Source organism: Haliotis cracherodii, unplaced genomic scaffold (assembly GCF_022045235.1).
Source record: "Haliotis cracherodii isolate W230 unplaced genomic scaffold, xgHalCrac1.p SCAF_5, whole genome shotgun sequence".
Lineage (NCBI taxonomy): Eukaryota > Metazoa > Mollusca > Gastropoda > Lepetellida > Haliotidae > Haliotis > Haliotis cracherodii.
In genome coordinates, this window is record NW_027266308.1 from 67,514,484 (window position 1) to 67,526,721 (window position 12,238).

The 12,238-nt window shown below is 38.7% G+C and overlaps 1 protein-coding gene across 14 annotated transcripts in view; it reads right to left on the minus strand.

Annotated features, from left to right (window-relative positions):
* The window catches only part of LOC139442098 (ral GTPase-activating protein subunit alpha-1-like), an 83,915-nt gene that overhangs the window by 52,532 nt on the left and 19,145 nt on the right, over window positions 1–12,238 (minus strand). For 12 of the 14 annotated variants that reach the window (XM_071222896.1, XM_071222895.1, XM_071222894.1 and 9 more), the window contains exons 6-13: window positions 11,669–11,828; window positions 10,018–10,050; window positions 6,135–6,256; window positions 5,878–6,013; window positions 4,558–4,696; window positions 2,972–3,227; window positions 1,664–1,735; window positions 178–312 (exon numbers count right to left, since the gene is read on the minus strand). In XM_071222896.1, coding sequence (XP_071078997.1) covers window positions 178–312; window positions 1,664–1,735; window positions 2,972–3,227; window positions 4,558–4,696; window positions 5,878–6,013; window positions 6,135–6,256; window positions 10,018–10,050; window positions 11,669–11,828 — 1,053 coding nt within the window. The remainder of the gene's footprint in view (window positions 1–177; window positions 313–1,663; window positions 1,736–2,971; window positions 3,228–4,557; window positions 4,697–5,877; window positions 6,014–6,134; window positions 6,257–10,017; window positions 10,051–11,668; window positions 11,829–12,238) is intronic. The other 2 variants (XM_071222888.1, XM_071222897.1) reach the window with 2 other exon arrangements.

The window sequence follows — 12,238 nt, forward strand, 5'->3', positions numbered from 1 at the left end:
TATCAAAACATAACAACAGACAATGTATTGTTTCTTTTCCTTTGGTCGCAGCAAAATTGCAATTCACTACGCTGAAGCTTTCACTGTTGCAGTGATCAGCAGCACCTTATTTCAAGTTTAAGGTCACAGGTAACTGATCCTATCCCTGACATGATTATCTCCCTTCGGAATACGTACATCTGAGGAGATATCCTCCTCGACGATGTCTGATAGACTACTATGGTGAAACTCGGGCGTGTTTCTCTGAGAGTCGAGGGCCGGCCCCGCCTCCGAGCATGGCTCCTGCATGAAGATGGGACGCTGCTCCACATGCTAGTAACAAACAAAAACAGCATGCAGCATGCACAATGGTAGCAAGAAGTAGTCAACGTCGGAGTGATCCTTACATGAAACTGACCAAACACTGCCCATCCCGTCCCACTGATGAACTAGAATTTGAAGCAATTAGTGAGATCTGGTAGGAAAGGTTTCCTAAACTTTGCAAAACATATCTACCATAAGCGCTTGATAAATAGCCAACATAAGGATATAAAAAGGGTTGTTTAAAGTTTTGGCTTCTGGAAATTTACTTCCAACCAACCCCCGAAAGTATCACCTTGATCAATTGTCATTTTCACAGTGGTCGATGCTGCGCATTTGAACATATGATAAGTATATACTAACGATACATAGGTCATTCTCGAAAGAACATAGTCAATGACGATAGCCACTTGTCCGAAGCCTGAGTCTAGTAAAATTCTAGTAAGCTCAGCTAATAAAAGTCTTGCAACATCAAAATCCACAGAACATGATGCTTTTGCCAAGTTCGGGCTAGTACACTCAAAACCTTTTTGGTACAGACTGTAAACATACATTTCATTCCAATATCTCCCCTATGTTTCACTAAGGATCACGTCCAGACACATCAGCATCATCAGGGTGTGTCAAACCAGTCAATTGAAACCCATGATAATGCAGAAAATGTCTTATGAAAACTAACTAACTCAAACAATGAACAAACCTCTATGTTACAAAGTAAAATACTAGTATTTCCGAAGGATATTATTCTGAAGACATTTTAACTTGTAAAATAGGAATAGTTAATGATATTTTGTTTCGATGAAATTATTAATCACCACTGACAAAACAATTCTTATATCTGACATGCTAAGATATTAGAGTATGTAAATTTATACATGTTATAGTCATGCGATCTATTACATTATGACATCAAGCTTTAGGATTGTATGTAGCAAACTACCTTTAATATCACACAAAACATCTTTGACTTGCAATTCTTTTTGAAAAATAGGATTATAGCAATTAAAATATTTACATCATGTGACACTTATAATTCAAAAATTTAAACGGCTACAAAAACATACAAAAATGGCTGTTCAAGAAAAGAGTAATGTTCTAAGATACACATACACTCACAGAAGGCATGGAAAAGTCGCAGGGTTTTGTAAAAGAAGATATTAATAAACAATAGCACCACAAAATATTTTAAGATATCTGAACCAATCCCGTTCATGAAATTGCACCATGCTAACTTTCATTTCCCTCCTTATTTATGATGTCTTACACAAAGCCTGTGACCTCCTCCTCCTCCTATGCATGGAACTGTAAGAACGATGCAACTAAACATGCATGCTATGGGTGGGCGTGACAGAGAAGGGCCTACCTGGAACCATTCCTTGTACACTGTGATCACCTTCCTCATAGCCGCAGCGTGGCGGAATGAGAACAGCAGTGCCTGGAACACAAAACAAACACTTCCTATTTCCTGCTTCACATTCCTGAACAAGCAAACGGTTTAAAGACCAAAACACAATCCACACAAAAACCAACACTTCTCAAATTCAAGCTGATGTATATTGAAAACTCAACAGGGAAGACATGGGCTACTAGTCTGAGATAAGTAAGAATCCAGATGGACAAGTTATTTTCGACCCAATTCTAGAGTAGGTATCTCACATAAACAACTAGTCAGAAAAGATCTGCGGACAAGTTGGATTTGATCAATGGTGTCCTGCCACATGCAAGGTGATAAGGCTTGTTCATTCCTGGAGTTGTATTCCCATAGCCAGATCACACATATAAAGATGAAGAAGAATATTAATGTTATTTGACAATCATAAATAGTTGGTTGGTTGGTTTGTTGTTTTGCACCGCACTCAGCAATATTCCAGCTATATGACAGCGGTCTGTAAATAATCGAGTCTGGGCCAGACAATCCAGTGATTAATATCATGAGCATCGATCCGCGCAATTGGGATCGATGACATGCATCAACCAAGTCAGTGAGCCTGACCACCCGATCCCGTTGGTCGCCTTTTATGACAAGCATAGTCACCTTTTACGGCAAGCATGGGTTGCTGAAGACCTATTCTACCCCGGAATCTTCACGGGTCCAATCATAAATAGACATAACAAAATAATTGGTTGATTAAACCTATAAATCATCTATTATATTCTAAAGTATCTGTTCTGGATATTTACTAGAAGTAAATGCCAAAGGTCCTACTTTATAACTACATTTTATTATCTAAATAAAAACTATTTTTTAAACTTATCCTGACTCATACTCATTGCTTATCTTATAAATGATTTTATTACCCTACAAAATACACATATCTTATCTTAACCTGATTCATACTGAAGACGCTACTAGATCATCATTCATGTCCAGTTAGAACTTCATTAGTAAGAGCAATGTGCAATATGTAATGCAGGATAAGGGAAAAATAGTATGAGTCACGATAAGATAAGATAAGACCTCTTTCCATAAATCATGTAAATGGAATTAGCTGACTATCTATGACAAGTCACTTTCTGTGTGATCATGAAAACATCTGATGAATTGGTAATAAGCATTTGCTTCCAATCTATTACTGAATCATAATGGCTACAGAGATATAATATACACTTGAAGATAATCAATCATTGAAAGATCAACAGGATCAAGATGTACGTGACATAAACAGCTCACCTGTCTGAAGCATTCATGTACAATATTGACATTTTCCCGGGTAGAGTAGAGAACCGTGCGTACTATCTCGTACTCTGAAAGACTATGGTCATCACTGCACTGACTAGAGTTTGCCGAGTCCTTCTCAGTGAAGTTGGAACCTGACAATGTGCTTGCATTGCTCCCTGGGATAGGTTCCATGTTGGTGGCCTTGACCTCTGATGAATCCGGCACATCATCTGTCCCACCATCAGCCAGAGCTGAACATGATAACCCCCTGAAAGACATACAACTAGAGTTAAGATACTGGAGTAGAAAGTAACAAGTAGAGGTAGAACAGTGACAACAGCAGAACTTTGAAGTCTCTCCCAATCCCTAGGGAACTAGTGTTGGCAAGAATGCATCTCACCAGACACCTTCAGCCATTCAGGGAAGATATGTGTACTCACTCCTTCCTTAGTATCGGTTTTCAAGTTTCACAGACTTTATTTTTTATCATATAATTGATTGTTTCTTTGCAAGATAAAGTCAACGGATAAAAACAATATCCGTTTGGTTCATATACGGATAGAGATGCAAATATCAAAGGTCAAGTAGGGACTACTTTCAGTGTTTATAAACAAACATGGCGTCGCCTTTGTCATTCGGTAATGAGTCAGAATTAACCATTGGTAATCTGGAGAAACTACTGCTATTATTGCTATTATTAACAAAAGAAAGTCTTATATACTGAAAATCAGTGTCTAACTGTGATGTAACTAAGGCATTTTTTTAAGTTTTGGCAACTTTTGAGATATAAATTGCGAAACAATTTTGCAAGGACACTAGCCAAGTGGGATTAGTAGCCATATCTGTGCTTGTAGACCTCTGTGGCTTGTAACCTTTTCCAAAATGTAATAGTAGGCCGAAATATGCTTGAACTGTTACCTTGTTTCGTTTTGTCGCTGTGTGTACATCTGACTGCACTTCTACACGTTATGACAGGACAGACTGTCAACAACATCTGGCCGTGGCGTCTCATAGACTAGGGTTAGAGTAGCTTCCCTTTGACAAAGGGCAATTACTCTAGTGGACAGACTGTGGATTGCCGAGAAAGGCAAGTAAAAACAATTTGTGTAGGCAATTGTTGTTTTGCGTGTATGTTGTTTCGCCACTGTATAAGAAACAGATTTCAGTTGGCACTATATTGGCTACTGTCACTGTCCGACTGACACATCACTAACCATGTGATGTAATATATATTAATGCCCACATTCCAGGAAAACTGTTTCGGTAATGTTTGTGAGAGATGCAAAGCGATTTTCAAGCCCAGAATCGAAGAATGCCAAGGCTCCTAATTTATTTTTGTTTATTCCTAATACAGGATATTTTCCATCCCCAAACACACTCACGTGATGACCTCTATATATCCATCTTGCTAAAATAAGAGAGGGAGGGGGCTTGCCCCCTACACAACGGTGTCTTCAAATACACGTTTCGCAAGGAGATGTAATTTTCAGTTACATCCTTTATACATGGTGATGACACATTTCAAACATCAATGAACTGGGATCAGTGGTGAAGGAATTGTAATGTAATAATGTAAATGTTGAATAGATTTTCCTTACTTGACGAGATTGTTGTCTGGTTTCTTGGTGGAGAGGGTAAAGTTTGCCAACCACTTTATAAACGAGTCCCGACACTCTGTGACATTGACAGGCTCATCCTTCGCCATCATCTCGGGGACTGATCGCACTCGAGGTAGGTCTGCAAAAACAGGTTTATACATTCCATCTTAACTTTGTTTGCAGCTTCTTAAGCTTACAGACTTTTTAAGTTCAAATTTTACTCATTGTCTTTCAAAGAAGAAACTGATGTACTTGCACTGATGATCAATTTCACATTTGGGAAAATGCTCACTGATAAAGAACAATAATTTCTAAATTTGTTCCAAAAGACTCACTGCTAAGTCCAGGGTTTGAAAGTCCTTGCACTGAGGGGCCAATGGCTGGGGGAATATTGTAACAGCACAGCAAGAGCTCCAGATAAGCTTTTCGTGTTGTGGGTATTTTACGCATGCATTTTAAAATCATTGGGTATCAGTAATTATATCTGGGTATTCAAATTTCTGTTACCCACTAGTTTTTACACATGTGGGTATTTAAGTTAAATATTTAAAAACACTAATCATCTAGTCCCTGCAAACTGGTTTCGTGTGGGTTCGAGAGCTTTATAGACTCAAAACTACCACAATACTTCCACAAGAAAGTGTGATGGCAAATGATCATGATGTATCTGTCATCGTGGAGTTTGGCAAGGTTGACGAAATGTCCGTTTGTAATTTCAAAATAAGTTGCTGATTTGCTAATCGAATACGCAGGGTTACTTCACAATATTTTGATGATACGCACAAGTTTTATTTTTGTAGCGGATCTGTAATGTTTGTTGCGTATTTGATACGCTTGGATTTTATTTGACTGCGTATTTCTGCATTTCTGATGCGTATTTTACGAAGATACGCAGCTTATCTGGAGCTCTGACAGCTAAAATAGGTTCCTGGTGACTGAAGGGCAGAGTTACGAGGTATGAAGTATGATTTACAAAGCCAGTGATAAATGTCCTTTCACTAAAGTACTCTGGATAAAGATATCAAAATGAACGTAATAACATGCTTGACCCACTGTGATTCATTCAATAATTCAGAAATTGACCAGTTGCAAAAATCTCAATGAAAAGGAAGGAGGCGAATTAAAACTGTTTAATTCCTAGCTCATGGTGAAATGACAATTACTGGGCTTGAAGAACGATCAAAGTATTCTTCTTGTGTCACACTTAAATTCCATAGGGTAAACCTAAACATCTTTGTGAATGTCCTGCACCTCACTTGACATTCATCCTATTCATCTATAGTAAACTGACTACTGACATAAACACATGCAGTGTCTCACCTAATACTGGTTCGTAGATGTCCCTCATCTCAAACTCCGGCAATAACCAATGTAGATAGCTGTCCTTGAATTTATTAAAGAGGAACACGAAGCTGGTCTCACGCATGTCCTTATTCATCCACTCTATTTTGATCACCTGGAACACATGGCAACTAGGTCAGTCATGGCTGACTGGTGGAGCTGGTGAAGGCTGCAACTGAACACGACACCCAGAGAGACAATGTCTGTCTGAAGAGACCCAGAGACCTTGTACTCACCTCGGACACCATGACTGTAAGCAGGGCATCAAGGAAATACTTTGTCAGATTCTCCGGCATCTTCTCACCTGTTCCAGGCAATATTGCAGTTACCTCCCCTGATGCTATCACGCCACTGCAGGCTGAAAGTGAAATGGTAAGTATAGAGGCCTTGCATGCTAACACATCAGAATAACTTTAGCAATATGAAAGCAATGGGTTGTCCTTAAGTTCTTTTGAGTAGTATAGTACATACACGTACATGTATGCAGGACCGATAGGTAAACATGTAGCAGTTCTGTTTACAAATAGTGTGCAAGGTACATAGCTCAGAATATGATGTTGGCATTATTCAGTTAGCTACAAATAATAGATCAAAGTTTCATTTTCACAATTACTTAACAAAGAATTTACAGGTAGGTCATAATTACTAGCCGGATCAAGATGACTTCAGCACATGATAGAGGGTTCTTTGGGAACAGTACAATTTTTGATGTCTGTTTATAATCAATGTACATAATGCAGGCTTTCTTCCTGCAGCTCACACAATAACACAGCACATTTATGCAAATGAATATATACATAAAAAGCTTATATTTCTTTAAAAAATTCAGATGAATCAAAGGTGGGTTTCAAAGGTGGGAACACTCATGCTGACATTAGTAGGAACATCAAACCTGTTCATTAATTACTACGTCTTTATTCATTCAGGAAAATATTAATTTGATACATAAAAATAACTGCATATCATTTTATGCACATGCAATACATTGATTGGTGTTTAACATGGGGATGAACATCCTGTTTGTGACAAAGAAATGTTAATAACATCATAAAAGGGGCCTTTATGTCCCATTGCCTGAAATTTAAAGAAAATCAGTAATGATTTATAAATAATTGAGGATAATTCTTCTCTGGTGTGGCTCATTGCATTCAACTTCTTTAATTCACTTGTGACATACCTGTATTAATAGTGATATTAATAAAAAGATAAATAAAAAAACAAAAACACAGTGGTATTATCATCAAATATCCCTGCGTGTGCACTTTTCTACAGCATCATTGCAGGTACCACGTGACCCCGTGCCACATGGTTGCCACACCCTGGCTAAAAGTCACCTGGCTCAAAAAGTAAACCATGAGAGGTCCTAAAGACATGAATGAGGGGAGGCTGGGTGGGTTGCACCCCAGAAAAGAAGTATCCTCAATTACTTATAAATTAATGCTGATTTTTTCAAGCAAATTTCGTATAAAATTCAAATGGGGAGACTCATTGCATAATCCCCTTTCTCCCATACAGTCTTCTCTGACAGAGGAGGCACATGCTACTGCGAGAGGACCAGTGACTTCAAACAGCCATGAGACCTCCTCGTTATAATGAGCAAACCATGAGCAAACCATGACCCAGCAGGGACCCATGAATATCGATAAGTTAACGTGATGTCCCCTCTGAGAACGAGCGAACCATGAACCAGTCAGGAACATATAGGATCCCAGACTAGTCCTCGGGTGCCTGGTGAGTTGGTGAGGGAAAGATGGCATGCGGAATTTAAGTAAGCTTTATTTACAGAAACCCTGAGAATACAGAAGTGTAGAGGCTGGTTGAGAGGGGATTAAAATGGGATCAAATAAAATAGATAACTCAGAAGGGCCACAGGGACTCAGTTGTTTGGGTGGGCCAATGAGAGCATGAATATCAGTTCCCTCCTTAAGATATTTCCTATAATACTGATCATCTTTATTTCAGCGTGGTTTTTTTTGTTACTTGAAAAGCTATGCATATGGTACTAATGTTCCTTGGAAACCAAGCACGAGACATACAAGACAAGTCTGAAGACCTATTAACAAGTACCAAAAAATCGAAGAAGGGTGGGAGCTCCGTCAGTCCCGACCACTCATTATATAATGAGTGACAGAAGCTAACTGACTTTTAGCTGGACTGTGGTCACATGGTTGTACAAGGTCACATGGTACCTGCCATGATACTGGAAGTAGGTCAGTGCACACACAGGGATATTTGATGATAATTTTTTATAAGCACTATCAAAACTGGTCTGTCACAAGGATAAAATTTAAGAAGTTAAATACAATGAGTCATCCCATAGAAGGTAAAAGAAAATGTTACGAAAAATTTGTGCCTCACAAAATCAACAAAGTGTCTGAATGGTGTTTATGTGTAATGATGTATCACAATTGTGAGAGTTCAATAAACTCATTTAGATCTGGTCATGTGCAGACAAATAAATCAATAATGCTATTAGGGTTTCAACTTACACCAGCTGGTCTAGGCAATGGCTGGATCCACATCCAAATACTTTCCTAACTGAGCCAATAATACCATCTCTTCGTCAGTGTTCATTCTACAGTGTTCACTGTGGCATTGATGCATCTATTTCGATAATAACCACCTTGCAGTTTGGAGAAGGGTGTAACTTTAACATGGATTATTTAATAACGTAAACATTTGTTGATTTGCTCCACTTGACGCTGAGCTTCAACTGGAAATGAGCAGTGTGCAGTGTTTCAAAGCAAGCTCCATCACAGTGCATGACACCTTCATTACACCTCCCAGGTGTTGTGTGGGGAATGAGGTATTGCTGTGAGGAACTTGGCTGCAAAGCTTTGAAGTAGACGTGATCATTGCAGGAAAAAAGCATGTGAGATGTGACAGGCTGTTTGATCATGTTGATTGACGCCAATCATTTACAAACAAAATAATGGTGGTTTCAAGCATTATAAGACACTACCGAATTGTTTTCCCAAAGTACGGTGGTAAATGGAATGGGAGCATAACTTTGTCGAGTGGCACTGTTGGTCCCAGAAAGGTAATTGTCTTTGTACTTTGGCTAAAACTCTTGTATTTTCATATGTTGTCCACACTTATAAAAAAAAATGAGAGAGCTGAATTTCATAAATTTGGGATGTATAAGTGTATGAACCAAGAGATGGTCTCTTCTCCCTCGTTTGTGGCTCCGTCTGAAAATGACTGAAATGTTTCCTCACTATGAGCCTGAAGGAACAGGAACTAATGTCAACACAACTTTATCGTCAAGATCCACACTTGGGTATAACATAAACGTGATAAAAACTAAACATTAGCTATACACTAACTCAAGAAAAAACAAAATGACCCTATTTGCCGACACATTTTCTTCAAACTCAGTTAATGAATCAGTGAAAACAAAGACACAATAAACGAGGTTAGGAGGCAGGTTTAGTGGGAGTTGGGCAAGTATCTAACAATTATTTGATACAGGTCTAAAGTAGCTCCTACAGTGCTTGAACACATGAAAAAGATGTCTACACTTGTCTTCACTATTTACCCTCAGTAAATGTTTAACTATGGTTAGACTCAACATGCTCAAAACTAACAACCACGAGCAACACACTGCACAGCTATGATGGCTGGTGCATCAGTACGGGGGAGAAGCTGCAAGATATTACCACATAACAGCAATGAATATTGCTTTCTCCAGAAAAGTTTCATTGGTCAAATTGTAGCATAATGTCAATTATTACAGTGGAAATAAAGCAAACTATTTCATAATATATACTGTTCATATTGAGATCGCTACTTGTTACATATCAAAGTCATCAGTTCAGTGGGATAATCATAGGACAACGATGACAACAGGAACTTCCCTATCATATTTTGAGTAGTAAAGACATGATCTTATCAAGATCTAAGGAATGAGGATTCAGTTTTTCATCAGCATACAGAGATTATATCAATATTCCTTGATAATATGCTATTGACTTTGAAAAGACATCCAAACTTTAATTCTTATTGCAGTATTAAAAAATACACAAAACATGCAAATGTCAGTATGTGGTATATGTGTGATACTCTGCAAGAACCCTTTCTCATGCAGTGGCACATTGCAGTGAAGCAAAACAGACTTACACAGCGGCCTCAGGGACCCAGACTGGTGATTAACTAAATTGACAGAAAACAGTGTGTCGTCATACACCATGCTTCTGTGACAAGCCAGACATGTTCACGAGCTGTATGTAGCACACAATAACTCATTTCCATATAGCACAGCTCACGTAACTGGACTGAGTGACGATACTTTCATATCGGAACCTCCGATCAAATTGTCCTATTACATACCACTGAATATCATTCAAAATTATTACCATGTTCATATTGTCTGGGTGCATGGGTGGCCCAAGGCACTGCAATTTCTTATGCAGAGTTGATTCCCTTGGGCATGTCCCGATTGTAGTTCTAGGTTTGTCGGCACCATAACCGTGCTGGTGGGTATCGCCAAAGTGGTAAGCGTCTGAGATCACTTCAGGCTTTCCTCCCACAGTAAGACATGTCATGATAGAACTAGAATACTGTTCAAAGGGCGTTCAACCCCACTTGCTCATGCTGTCTAGCTGTTTTGAGCTAGTGGCAGCTCCCTAGGTGTAACAACATGGTGTTACAGAAGCATACTTCCCCATCTACTTGCCAATATACATCATTTTCATCAATCCCACCCAAGCATGCAGATACAAATCTCCTACATTCATGAAGGGAAAGTTGAGGATAATAAATGTCTGTTAAAAGTAAATATGAAAGTTATGTCTGTCTCGATATTGGAAACTGCTGTTGCCAATTCTCTTTGTCAGTCATGGGGGAATCTCCTACATATAAGTGTCAGCATTGTATTCCATTCGGTATGCCCGTTGTATAAATCTAGGGTCATGACTGAGTTGACTCACTCCACTTTTAAACCATGTCATACCTCCAACGTAACCTCATAAAACAGCATGCATGCACACTACATAGCTAGTGAAAACAGAAAGTTGATGATGAATGTGTGACAAAGAGTAATGTAAATACAATCCATTCCTTCCTGTGGTTGTTTACAACAGAATATTACTGGACACAATCTGTGATGGTCAAGACTACCTCCTGAGTTTCCTGAGTGGGATGGTACAGAAATGTCAATACCTTCATTGATAATAACAATCATCTGGTTTTCCATGATGACTAATCAATGCATTCATTAAACGTTTCAAAATTATTGTCTCAATGTTGTGAAAGACTTAATGAACAAAGATAATTTAAAAAAAAGCTTGTTAAACATCTTCACACATGTTCTGCTGTTCACTTGACTGAGATAAATCAGTCCCCAGTTATCATTCCCAATACCATGTTTGCCACAAACACAATCAGAGCTACCGATATTGACCAACTCTGTATACAAAGTGGCATATCTCACCCCTCATTAGCACAGCAACAAGCCAACCAATGGAACTCCTTGTATGGTGCAATTACACAACATCAATAGCTGTATGATGACAGTGTAATTCAACATTTAGAAACATTTCACCACACAACTAATTTTCCCCCTGAGTATATACACTGTATACTACTGATCTAGCCACCACCCGCTGTAGCCATAGAATCTAACTGTGTTCGTCCACTAGTCCTTATAATGATAACACATAGCAAAACCCGATAATGACAAATTGCTACTAGTCCCTTATGATACCTTAACTGTTGGGTAGTTTGGCAAGGACTATAGGACTAGTGCCAATTACAGCACCATCACACTTACTGTCTGGGGGTTGGGGCACCTTGTTGTTGAGGATGTCCTGGTGAACACCGTCTCCAATGTCTGGCACCAGCTGCAGGAAGATGCGATGGCATTCGTCGGAAGCATTGCCCTGCAGGATCTGGTACCATACGATGAAGAGACGCATTCCCTCCCTTCTCAGCTAAAAGTAGAAACATCTCCCTGTTCAAGTCTTTTTGTAAGCAGTGCAAACTGATTACACAGATGGTATATAAAAACTTATCAATCCAATCAACACCAACGCTCATCAACTACAACAATTACCATGTGTTTACATTCTTGTAGTGTTTCTTAAATGTGTGAAGCAAAATGAGGGATGTTTCTTTATGACTAGACCTAGTGCAGACAAACTGTAGCCATAATTGTTTAGATATATAGTCATCCCTTGCTGTAAACCACAGGGAAATCAATGACTCCAATAAATTTAAATATTTTCCCCAAAAACACACATCTTCCCATCTTTGGAAATAGCCTATCAACAAATCCATACTGAATCACACAAGGTAACCCTGTTGTTACACTATGGTAATAAAAAGTGTTCCTTGTTTATCT